Source organism: Pezoporus flaviventris, unplaced genomic scaffold, assembly GCF_033815535.1.
Source record: "Pezoporus flaviventris isolate CSIRO_AGI_PZ_B2104156 unplaced genomic scaffold, CSIRO_AGI_Pfla_v1 ptg000007l, whole genome shotgun sequence".
Classification (NCBI taxonomy): domain Eukaryota; kingdom Metazoa; phylum Chordata; class Aves; order Psittaciformes; family Psittacidae; genus Pezoporus; species Pezoporus flaviventris.
In genome coordinates, this window is record NW_026892555.1 from 94821041 (window position 1) to 94833574 (window position 12534).

Below are 12534 nucleotides of genomic sequence, written 5' to 3' on the forward strand. Positions count from 1 at the left end.
TACTTTTTTTTTTCCCACTATGGTAACAAGTCACTGTTTAGTAAACTGGTGCAGGACAATCAACATTCATGTTGTAAATGAGAACAAGCGGCAGTATTGTGGGCTGTCTACATTCATTGATAGTGCTAAATATGAGCTATTTATTTTAGAATGTAAAAACTAACAATTCTAATTAATATATTAAAAATCCACTATTTAGTAACATTAGGACTGACACCTCATTATAGTACACCAGCTTTTAGGGGCATAAATCCACTAACTGAGGAACGTATTCTAATTATATCTTAATGTTATGCCTGGAATAACATTATTTGTTATTGGAAAACATGTATTTGTGGAATTCTAAAGGAGAAACTACGCATGTCCTCATTAAAAGTAAAAAATGTGTCTCTTTTCCGAACAAATGTGCAAAAAAGTTTTGATATTGAATTAGGGTGATGGACTTTTCCTTTTTCTGGAACTGTGTCATTTTTGCAGCTATTCTATTACTGCTAGCCATCTTATACCATAGATTAGTTAATTTATTTCTAACACTACTATACAGTACGCTTGTATTTCCCCCCTCCATTTGGAAAATCTCACCCTGTAAAAATAGTTCTATGTTCTTCCAGTAGCTATTAATGTTTGTTTTCTAAATCAGTCCATATGGCATTACTATTTCAAGACTCAGTATGTGGGAACTATCTTTCCATTACAAGTTATCAATTCCAAAAAATAACATGCTTTATATTTAAAGTATTATAATCTTTCCATTTTGCTCATTACATTTTTTCTATCTATGCAACTGTAGTCATTGCTCTGGTCTGTCTTTTTCACTTTCCTGCGGGCTGGTGATTGTCACCCTTGGAGCTGTGGATGTTTTTTCAAGATGGAAATCAACCTAGAGAAAAAGGAAAGGTACTGTTAACTTCACGAGGTAACAAAGATTTCACTTCATTTCAATCTAGTGCTAGCACCTCATACTAAAGTTTCCACAAAGTATCAATGTGAAAAAAATGTTTTCTGATAATGATCACATTAACATTTTTATTTACCTTACACATGTATACCTTCCAAAGGATAACTTACTCAGATTAGAGGTTCCCCCCAAGTTCTTTCATTAAACATCAGTTACCCACATACCCACTTAAATGCTCACTTTCTCCACTCCCATAAATAACTTCAGCTTTTCTAAAAACAAACAAAAGATCAATATATTGAGCACTGAATAAATTCAGAGCCCAAGAAAGCATCACGCTATGTAGCTCTCTTAATTGAAAGATGTTCTTGTATGTCATACAGAAACAGAAGAAAACCTAGTTGCAAGGTACAAGAAGCCAGTCCTAGTGTCACAAAGAGAGGAAGAGTCTGGTTTCAGCAGCCTATAGGCATGAAATATGCAGCAAGTTGTTCTGCTTCTGATGCTCAAGGATCCCACTTTTCCAGATCTGGATTCTCCCCATCAAACAAAATACTTCATTCCTACATTCTGTTTGCTGGTCAGTTCATATGACAGCCAGGGCAGTCCACTTTATTTTTCAGGGCTGTATGCCTCCACCTAAACCAACAGCATGTTACCATAGCTCCTAAATTAAAAGGATATTTGCTTTTGAACCAACAAAAGCCCCCTGCTTTGAGGATTGTGTTCATCTCCACTGTCTTTTCATATTTCTAAGAAAAGGAGATGAAAATTCCACAAAGCAATGGCAAGAGCCCTTATGAAATGAAACTTCTGTGAATGTCAATTCATCAAAACAATGAGGCATGGTGGTTTCATGAACACTGTTCTGTTCTAAAGGACAATGTAAGGTGGAAATATATAAATGACCATGCATTTTCTGGAAATTGCAAGAATTTTTTCTTTCTTTTTTTTTTTTTTTTTAATTCAGCATTCTCAGGAAAGCAAGAGATGCAGATTCATCAAAGAGCAAGAACATCTGCTTTCTCAGTTGGAGAGCATATAATGTAATTACTGATGTAACTGATCTATGCAGATGGAAAACAGCTTTTCCTCAAACTGAAGTTCTTGTAAATGCATCAACTTATCAGGAGTGAGCTATTTAGAGACTAGCTGAGAAGCCTAAGGCTGAGATGAATGAACATCAATAACTTAAGAAAAACAAACTGAAAGTATGAACACTCACCTGGTTCTGACTACCAGAATCCTCTTCTGTATCTTCTGCTTCATCTTTGTAATTCTCATTTAATTTCTTGTTTTCTTCCACTTCACTTCTTTCTTTAGCAGTTTTCTCACTTTCATCTCCATTCACTTCTGGATACTCTTCTTCTCCTTTATATACCTCCTCTCCACAGTCATTTTCCTCTTCTGCATTTTCTTCTTCATCTACAGTTTCTGCTGGCCTCTGGTGAAAGGAAAAGCAGCAGCATTATGAGGTGTTTTTAATCAGAATGCTCCACAAAATTCTGAAACGTGACAGACGTCAAAATCACAATTACATCATTACTTGGGGAGTACGAATGTTAATTTGAGGTTTGTCTATGTGGACAGAAAATGATGCTCCTGTACTAACATCCCATAATGCACTGATATTCTACATTTTAAAAAAAAGTATTAGTGAGATTTAAATGAATTACACTGGGTTAATCCATTTGACCATACCCAAAACAACTGGAATGAACTAGATTTAACTAATACAGCAAGAGCTATTTTGTTCCTGCTATTCCAGATTCTCCAACATTCTAGCATTTAGCATGTACTTGTTTATAAAATCCTGCAACAATAAAATGTTCAATGATGTCACTGTTCCCCAAGAACCATTTTACCTACAGACCAGGCCATGCCATGCCAATTGGCCCTGTTGTGCAGCCTCCTTCTTCGCACCCACAGAAAAGTAGCAAGAGAGATGAGGTAGACCTACTGGTCACTTCTACAACATCACTGTCCTTCCCAAGGACCCCTATGTGGGGTGGCATTGTTAGGATTTGTTTGATATTTAGCAATTGACCAACCAAGAGGAGGAACAGTATCTTGTCCCACATTGAAGAAGCGTAAGCAAAAAGTCATGATAGATGGAGCTGCTAGCAGCATCATATCACGATCACCTGGAAGACTCATGCACATAGTATCTCCTTTCTGTCATTTTACTTCCAGTTTCAGCTTTGAAGATTTGCCTGACTATTCAGTGAACCAATGCCCCCACTTCCAAGATGACTTAGGTACTTGTACTAAGGTTTGAATGAAAATAAAGAGAAAAAAAAATCACACAGGAGTGACAGGATGTTTGCCTCCCACACAGCCTCATCAGACTAAATCTAAAGCAAACAAGCTGAGAACAATAGATTCTCTTTTAATCATAAGTGTTTGGAATTTTATTATCATTAGCAGCTCCTTTATGCAGGCAGCTATCTGCTACAGACCTGTAAATTACGTCTTCTAAAAATCTCTTTCCCTCACTAACATTTCAAAAGAATTGCCTCATCACCTTCAACATACTAGTAAAAGCCATTTCAACCATACCAACAATTGACTGAAGCCTCTTGATGGAATGCCTTGCTTTTGCTTTTATATCTAAGTAGCAACATAAGACAACTTTATTATGCCAGTGCACAACACCACATTGACACAGCTTCAGAAAGGACAAGTTATTGTGTTGTAATAATGCACAGAATGACAAATTACTAGAAATATTACATGGTTACCTGACCAGATAAATAACAGCTCCATAAGTAATTTTTGAAGTACAGTAGTCTCTGTGTATTTTACTCAAGCCTTCCTGACTCACTTTCATCTGGTAACATCAAGCTGGGCATATTACCACTAAAATAAAAATTAAACAAGACAAATCTTAAGAAACACCTTCAAAGAAGGCACCATCTAAAGCAAACTTGAGCCAACTTTGGTAACCTCCAGCACATGAAGATAGCAAAGAATCTGTAGATCCATAAGTTCTCAGAAGTTACCTGCTGGTCTTACTTATGTGACCTACTAATTTTCTTTTCAGTTTGCTAAGGCAATTAGCAGCTCTGGATCCTACCAGAAACAGGGGAGGGTGGGACAAATTACATGCACCAGACACCACTAGCTATAATAAGTGGTTTTGGTTCTGCTTAATGGCACTGCTTGCTATGACGTTACAAACATTAAATGAAGAGAGGGTAAGAAAAGAAGAAAACTAAACAGAGGCTTTCTCAGTTAACTGCTGTAGTCATCCAAGATATTATTATTTCCAGGTTTTTTGTCACTGCCTGGTAGTGGGTACAATCAGAAGAGAGTATCTGCCCTTGCCTGAACTGCTTTAGTATGGTGACTCATTTTGGACTGCAGAAGAAGGTATGTAGACATTACACTATGGTGTAAATACATGTATCCTAATAGATATGCTCTTACTGGTTATATTGGTGTGGAAGCAGTCTTTAGCATAGAAGAACAACGGACATTTGAGGGGCAGTAACCTCCTAAGCTGCTACACTAGCTAGACTCATTAGACCTCATCTGCCTAAAATGGGTGTGGATGCAAATTTTTTAAGACTTAAAACTAATATGGAAGATCAACATGGTATTACTGAACTCTACCCAGAAACTTCCTGGAAGCTCACAAGGAACTGGCATGAAATAACATTCAAATTTCAACGAATTTAATTGACCAGGCAAGCTAAATTGCCTGAAAAATAATAGCACAAAACAAGACCAGTAAACCAAATCCCATCAGTGCATGTACAAGTGTAATGCTTCTTTAGTAGGTGAAAATTTCAAGACAGCTGAGCACATTACTAGAACGGTTACTACTACTACAGAAAAAAATAAAAAGGCATATATGCAGCTAATAACTGGAAAGCAAAATGAGTTCTTCATTTAATCTCCATTCAAGCTGCACTACATTAGAATGGACATTTCAAACAAGTTAAAAATCAGCACTGACCCAGAGAAGAAGACCTGAAAGGTAATCTAAAATACAGTATGGTTCTCACTGCATCCAGAGTCATAGGTAGGCTTTGAAATGTGAAAAGGACCACAGACAATGCATTCCAGAATGCACAGCAGACATAAGACAGGATTGTAGGGAGGGAAATGGAGGCCAAGATTACACAGAATCATAAAATCACAGAATGATTTGGGTTGGAAAGGACCTTAAAGATCATACAGTTCCAACCCCCTGCTATGGGCAGGGACACCATCCACCACACAGGTTCCTCCAAGCCCCGTCCAGCTTGGCCTTGAACACTGCCAGGGATGGGGCAGCCACAGCTTCTCTGGGCAACCTGTGCCAGGGCCTCACCACCCTCACAGGGAAGAACTTCTTCTGAATATCTAATCTAAATCTCTCCTCCTTCAGCTTAAAGCCATTTCTCCTCATCCTGTCACTACATGCCCTTGTAAAAGGACACCACCACATCATACACTGCTTTTAACATAAAAGGTGTGACACTTTACTTTTCTATTGATCTACTAGCTATGCATAAATTAGCATTCACTATTTTAAGTACACCTTCTTCACTGACAAACTGAAGCAAAAGTTGGATTTTTGATATTTAGGGGAAAAGAATCTTTATATATACAGGCAGGAAGGAAAACAGAAAAAGGCAGAAAAACAGAGCATATGGTCTAAAGCCTCTAAATGTTGTATATACTTTATTTTCTAGAACAGTTCCAGTGATTTCAGTGAACCTGAAATCGTGAGCTAAAGCCTACAACAAAGTTCTTGCTGGGTCAGGGTACAATTCAAAGTCCCCTGGAGTCAATGGGAACCTTTTCATTGAATTTGATACACTTCAGCCACCCCTCTACCTACAACTGTAAAAAATGCCCATTACATATACAACAAAATTATTGCAGACTGTTTTCTCTCAGTCAATAAATCAGGGTGGGCATACTGAAAACAAAACAGGTGTGCTGATTCAGAGCTATGTGTCCATACAGAAATCATCAGACTCATTTCTAGACATCAGCAATATATGCAAGAAAAAGCAGTGACATATCACATCTTAGTTTTTAGCTTTTCATCACTCATCTTTTAAATAAACAGAATATTCTGAGTAAGAGCTTCCTATGTGGAATATACTGGCTGCATAGCCAAGACAGATGTGGGACTCTGCCACTCCTCTTTGCACTCAAGAAATCAGAGTTCAGCTTTCAGCCAGTATGTTGGCTCAGACGAAGTCACACATTACATTTGGATTCCTGTAAGAGCTCCTGGCATCTCAAATCCACAGAACCCGCTATATCACCAGACCTAAGTGACTGAGATCTATGACCACTTTGCAACACAATGGAATAAACATGAGCATCAAATATTAGTATCAACATGTTGTCATGAAAGATTCCAGGACCATAACAGAGAACAAGAGGCACTTTAAAAATTCATATTGGAAGCACCCAGCCAGTTGTAGCTCAGGGTAACTAAACATGTATACAGTAGTGGGCTGCAGAATATGTATTCATGTGTTACTTTAGGCCTGTGTCCATGTCATAAAAAGCCAACAGCACAACTTCAACATGACAGCAATAAATACCACACTGCAAAAGCATGAGGTGATTACATTCTTATTCTTTGAAGTAATTTTCACAGAGAAGTAAATGCCTTCAAGGACAAGGGACTTTTCAAGTGACTGTGATGAATTACCCTCAGTCTTTCTATAGTCAGAACATGACAACCGCTCCTAGTAGGGTTTGTAATTTTGTGTTTTGCATGGTTGCAAGAAAATAGGAAGTAACCTTTCTTGTATTGTTGGCTGCATCTTTTAAGTGAAGATGATGCTTTTGCAATTTTCCAGATGAAAGTACACTAGTTAAAATAACTAGTTTTCAAATCATACCTTCACAAATGTCAGTGAAATTCTTTGCTTGTCACGGACAAGCAATAAAAAGACTTGCTGACACAATATATGTATATTGAAAGGCATAATCAACCAAAGGCACCTACAACAACTGAAGTAATTCTCAACTTCATGCTGGAAACATGGACCCAGCCTGCCTTCTGGAAACCTCCTGACTTACTATCAGGTTGATAAGGAACAGAGTGAATTTAATTTTGCATTCAAGAAGTATGATTGCTTGATGGTATTTTTAATCTCAGCAAAACCAGAGTGTTTAAAAAAGAAAGATGTATTCTAATTACACTCATTATGCTATCATTCATTAAGAACTACATTACCAAATGCCATCATCATTCAAAAGCAGTTAAAAGTCAGGAAATCTTAAGACACTGAAGCATTTGCTGACAAGCATTTGGCTTCTTTTCCTCTAGGGATGCTAATGTAACCTCTCAGGTCTGTACATGACTGATACTAGAATATTGAAAAGTGCAGTATCACAAATCATTTAAAGTGGAAAGTATTTTGTACCATTAAAGTAAAACATAATTTTGCTTTATTGAAGCCATTTGGAAATGTCTACTTGGCTAATGGTCACAACAAACAATGAGGTAGACAACAAAAATCTTAATGGTCACAAATACCGACATGAAAACACCTCACAAATGCAGCATCAGGAACACTTAACTTTGATTGCACCAAACCTCTCCACAACGAGCTGCCCCTGCTCCTACCCAGTCAGGAATGCTTTGTAGCTGCACTGCACAGATTCCTACAGCAAAACATTTTGTTCCCGAACCAGACAGGGTTGCTAAGTGACAGCAGCCCTCTTCTCTTCCACATCATTTACAAAACCCAGGCTCTTAAAAACAAGTAAATGAATAGTTAAGTGTTCATCAGGCTTACATTTCCCACATAGTAAATGTAATGGTTGTTCCTGAGGGCAAAATGTCTTCATCCCCACAATATTTAAACTCCAACCTTTTTATCAGTTGGATGCATTATTTTATTTTTTTATTAACAACAAATATAGCACCTGAGTCCAGAGAGTGTAATTTTTTCATAAGAACATAGCACCAAGAAATCCAACTAGAATTAAGGGAAACTATGTAACTTGAAGTGTAGAAAAAAACAGTTTTTCAAACAGTGTTCCTTGGTTTCATCTGTGGTAACTGGAGGCATACATAATTCCTCTATCACAGTATGGACAAAGAATCATAGAATTATAGAATCATAGAATCATAGAATAATTAGGGTTGGAAAGGACCTTAAGATCATCTGCCGTGGGCAGGGACACCTCACACTAAACCATGTCACCCAAGGCCTCGTCCAACCTGGTCTTGAACACTGCCAGGGATGGAGCATTCACAGCCTCCCTGGGCAACCTATTCCAGTGCCTCACCACCTAACAGGAAAGAATTTCCTCCTTATATCCAAGCTAAACTTCCCCTGTTTAAGTTTGAACCCGTTACCCCTTGTCCTATCACTACAGTCCCTAATGAAGAGTCTCTTCCCAGCATCCCTATAGGCCCCCTTCAGATACTGGAAGGCTGCTATAAGGTCTCCACACAGCCTTCTCTTCTCCAGGCTGAACAGCCCCAACTTCCTCAGCCTGTCTTCATACGGGAGGTGCTCCAGTCCCCTGATCATCCTCGTGGCCCTTCTCTGGACTTGTTCCAACAGTTCCATTCCTTTTTATGTTGAGGACACCAGAACTGCACACAATACTCCAGGTGAGGTCTCACAAGAGCAGAGGAGAGGGGCAGGATCACCTCCTTCGACCTGCTGGTCACGCTCCACATGGTAGAGAAGAAAACATCTGATCAGACCTTTACTTCTCTAAGATGTAACTAAGTCAACAATATTTTTCTTCAGCTATTCACTGACAACCATGTCTAGTTTTTCCACAACATTTTCCATGTGTACATTAAAATTTGCCGAAGCTTCACAATGGAGCATGTTCTGCTGAGCACCCCTGTAGACAATGGAAAGATTGATAAGCATTTAAAAAGAAGCCCTACTGAGGTTGCAAAAATACAGAAATGCGTTTGGTTTGGGTTTGCTTTGTTGTTTGGTTTTGTTTTTTTTTTTTCCAGAAAAAGACTCTTCTATAGTGAATGAAAAATGCCCTAAATCTTAAGCAATTTGAGAAATTGTCTACTCTATGATTGCTAGAGCTTTTCAAGACAGGCGCACACAGAAAAAAGAAACTTTTGTCAAAGTGGTACCAACACTGGTTTTACAACAGAACTGTGTTTGCAGGCTTCATTCTGAGGAACTGAAGGCCCTCCAAGAGCTGGTCATGCAGGCCTTTAAAGAAAAGATCAGACCTTGTTGCTATAGCTTCAGAAATCAGTCATCCAATACAGAAACCAATGGAAGATCTCTCTTCTTGTTCTGAGATGCAATGAACCAACCAGAGCAAGTTTCCTATCTCACACAGAGAAACAGTAAAAAAAAGAAAGTGCAAATCAGTGGAGCTGAAAGAAGAATATGCTGTGAAAATCTTATCTGCTGGCTTGTCAGCACTCAGCATCCAGAAGGCTTAGATTACAGCTGCATCATTCGTAGCAAAATTTCAGCATATGAAGTTCTGCATGTATTCTTTGCAAATGTCATTTTGAAATACTTACTGATGCAATGCAAAATGTTTTCTCGTGAAAGGTCCTAACCTTTTTAATCAAAGAATGTCTCTTCAAGCAGTCAGCCTGTTTTACTGTTGAATCACTGTAAGCTTTAACATTTTGCCTTCAGCAACAGGGAAAATAAACATTCTGTTCTGCTCACTGAGGTGAATCTTGGGTTTCTAAAGCAAAATGTACACTCAATAATGAAAACTACAAATGAAAGGTGCAAATTTTCTGCAACTGATGACACACTCCAGCTGCAGAGAGCACCTAGGGGGGCTACACAATCTCACATCACATAACAGCCCAGGAAATGGGGAATAATGAGTGGCATCAGGTCTGCGTTAATCAGTGGACATGTCTGTAGTAATAGAAAGAAAATGGCTACTGAAAGAACCAAGAGTGGGAACACCTACAAAACCCCAAATCAGTGCCCATTAGATGAATTTAGCATCCAGTGATTCTTACAAATAAACACAGAGAGAGGGAGATTGAGATGATGAATCTGGAGCGAAAAAAAAAACAAAACCAAAACCACAACCAAATCCCAAACAAACAGATTCATTCACCATCACTTAAATCTTAATAGCCAGTATCATATACCCCCTGGCAAAGTAGGCTAGCACAACACGCATGAATTCCTTGTAGGGGTCAGGCACTGGACAGCATCTCATAACTTTCATGCTTACCCCAACCCTGCTTATGGAAATGGATAAACCAATGCAAACTTGCAGTGCTATTTCAGTACTATTACAACCAACTGCTGGCTTTGTATTTCACAACTTGTATAAAATTATAGTAGTTGATTCCAAAAGCTTCGAAATTTAGATTTTCTATCTCAGAGTTTCTTTGAATATATTGATATTATTATCAGCAAACTCAAAGTAACGCACTTAATTACCATCTCAAATAAGAAACTCGTCTTTTTTTTGCTGCACCCTTACCAAGAACTGCAATAAAACCACCTTGCTCCCTGTTATTTGCACAACTGATTTCATAGTCTGCCATACATTACCATGAATGTTGACACAGAGATGTAAACAACCAACCTGGAATAAGTCTGCATGTCAAAAGAAGAAACTATCCATTTTGCATTTGGAAGCTGAAATCCTGACACAGAATATAGAACAGAAGGGTCTGGTTTGGTTTTAGGCAAAACACTGATTTTTCTTCCTTGATGTTCAATTACAACTGTCAGCTAGCCTGGAGTAAAGCAAATCCTGTTCTTTTAATGTGTTCTCAGCTGGCAGACAGCATTTTACAGAATAGGACATAAGCAGCTGTCTAGCCAGTATTACACTAAGTTTAGTTAATGGCTAATCTGGCATTTGTTCAACAGTGTACTGCAAATGACAACACAGAGAAGGTGCATAAAAAGAAAAAAAAAGACTAAGCTCTATTTTCACCACCTCATTTATGTGGCTGATGGAAATGATAGCATATAAAAAGTGCCAGCATTCTAGTGAAACCTGCCATGTAAATATTTGTGCATAATGCAAGATAGTCAAGCCCTGATTGGCTGTCCTTTTCCATATTTCTAGCAATAACAGAAACTGCAGTTTAGATAAGAAAAAGCTATAAAGTTTTACATCACAAAATTTAAAACAATTTAAAATGATCGTTAATAAGAACCTGAACATGTAAAATGCTAAATGCTTCCAAGGTCTGAGTAATCCAAGTTATCTGGGAATAAAAAGTACTCAGTGCTATTCAGAAGGACCTGGCTTCTTGCCAGATTACCCAGCAAACTATATATGAAGTTTTAAGATGATAAATACATCATGGCTTGAGTTTAAATAAATTTTGGTGCTCTGTTTGGCTTTTCTGAAAATTTAAATCAGACTATTAGTAGTGTACATGGCTGGTTTTTTAAAATCTGCTCCCCCAAACACACCTGCTTTCAGCTCCTTGTCCAGGTAGCAAAATCAGTTGATAGCAACCAAAAAATATTTCCATCTAAGCACAATGCATGCGCTTTTGTACATGAGCTTAGAGGTATTAAGCAAGTTCTTAGCACTGTAAGCTTGCCAGCACATCCGTGTTCACTGGCAACTCTAACAACCAGAGCTACCACTGCCAAGCACAGAAGTGTTGGTTGAAAGTTAACTGTTCTTCCTTCCCTAATGATGGTCACTGTCCTCTGGCTGAAGTGAACTGGTGAGACACACCACAGAATGGGCAGAGCTGTTGCCTCCACTGTACGATCTCCATGGAGAAGTAAGGAAGCCATCTCCAGTATTCTTGGATTTCATATGAATTGCAGTTTCAACCAATAGACTTTTTAAGTCCCACCGAACCAGTCAATTTTTCATCCAGTTTGTAGCCCACAGATCCAGTCCCTACCTTCCTTAAGGATATCTTCCTCCCCATATCTACCACATTTCTTCCAATTTCTCCTATAAATACATAAGTCTACGCTGAAAACAAGATAAATGATGATAGCTACTCTCCCTTCATCCACAGAGCCAGTTATTCATCATTAATGTAGAGACTGGTTAAGTATGATTTGCCCATAGCAAATCCATTGCTGGTTATTCAGAATCACATGCATCAGTTTCCATTTCTCAACAAGTTTTGGCTTTCCCAGTTCCACCCCTGCATGCCCAGTCAATATCTCCATACTGCTCCTTAGCAGTTCCTCACCTTCCCATGTCTTTTAGCATGAGGTCCAGAGTCCTCTGTTCAAAGCATCCTCCTGCTATGCCTGCCTGTTTTCTTGCACATAAGGATAATTCTTGTGCTTTAAGGGAGATACTGTTGAAGATCAACCACATCTCCCATGCTTCTCTGCACTTCAGGGCAGCCTCATGCAGGATCCTGCCTGCCAGTTTGCCAAAAAAGGCAGAGTCCGCTCTCCTGAATTCTAGGATTTTTATTTTATTTGCCATCCCCACTTTCTTCAGTGTCTTAAACTCTGTCATCTCATGGCCACTGCACTAAGGCTGCCACTATCAGTTCCCCAAAAAGTTACTCTTTATTCATGAGTAGCAAACCCAGCAGAATGCCTCTCCTAATCATGTATCCCACTACTTACAATAAAAAATTGGCTCTGACACAGTCCAGGAATCTCCTGGATTGTTAGTGTTCCACCCTGTTGCCCTGAGTAATTAAAGTGTATTTACAAACTATTTTCAACTCCCTCCCATTTGTTTACAAT

General features: G+C 38.6%; 1 protein-coding gene across 2 annotated transcripts in view; it reads right to left on the reverse strand.

Moving 5' to 3' along the window:
* Nucleotides 1-500: 500 nt before the first annotated feature.
* The window catches only part of DCDC2 (doublecortin domain containing 2), a 58029-nt gene continuing 45995 nt past the window's right edge, over nt 501-12534 (reverse strand). Inside the window, exons 9-10 of one of the 2 annotated variants that reach the window (XM_061449585.1) lie at nt 2124-2342; nt 501-880 (exon numbers count right to left, since the gene is read on the reverse strand). In XM_061449585.1, the coding sequence (XP_061305569.1) occupies nt 791-880; nt 2124-2342 (309 nt within the window). In that variant the 3' untranslated portion in view covers nt 501-790. Of the gene's footprint in view, nt 1566-2123; nt 2343-12534 lie in introns of both variants that reach the window. The other variant, XM_061449586.1, reaches the window with a different exon arrangement.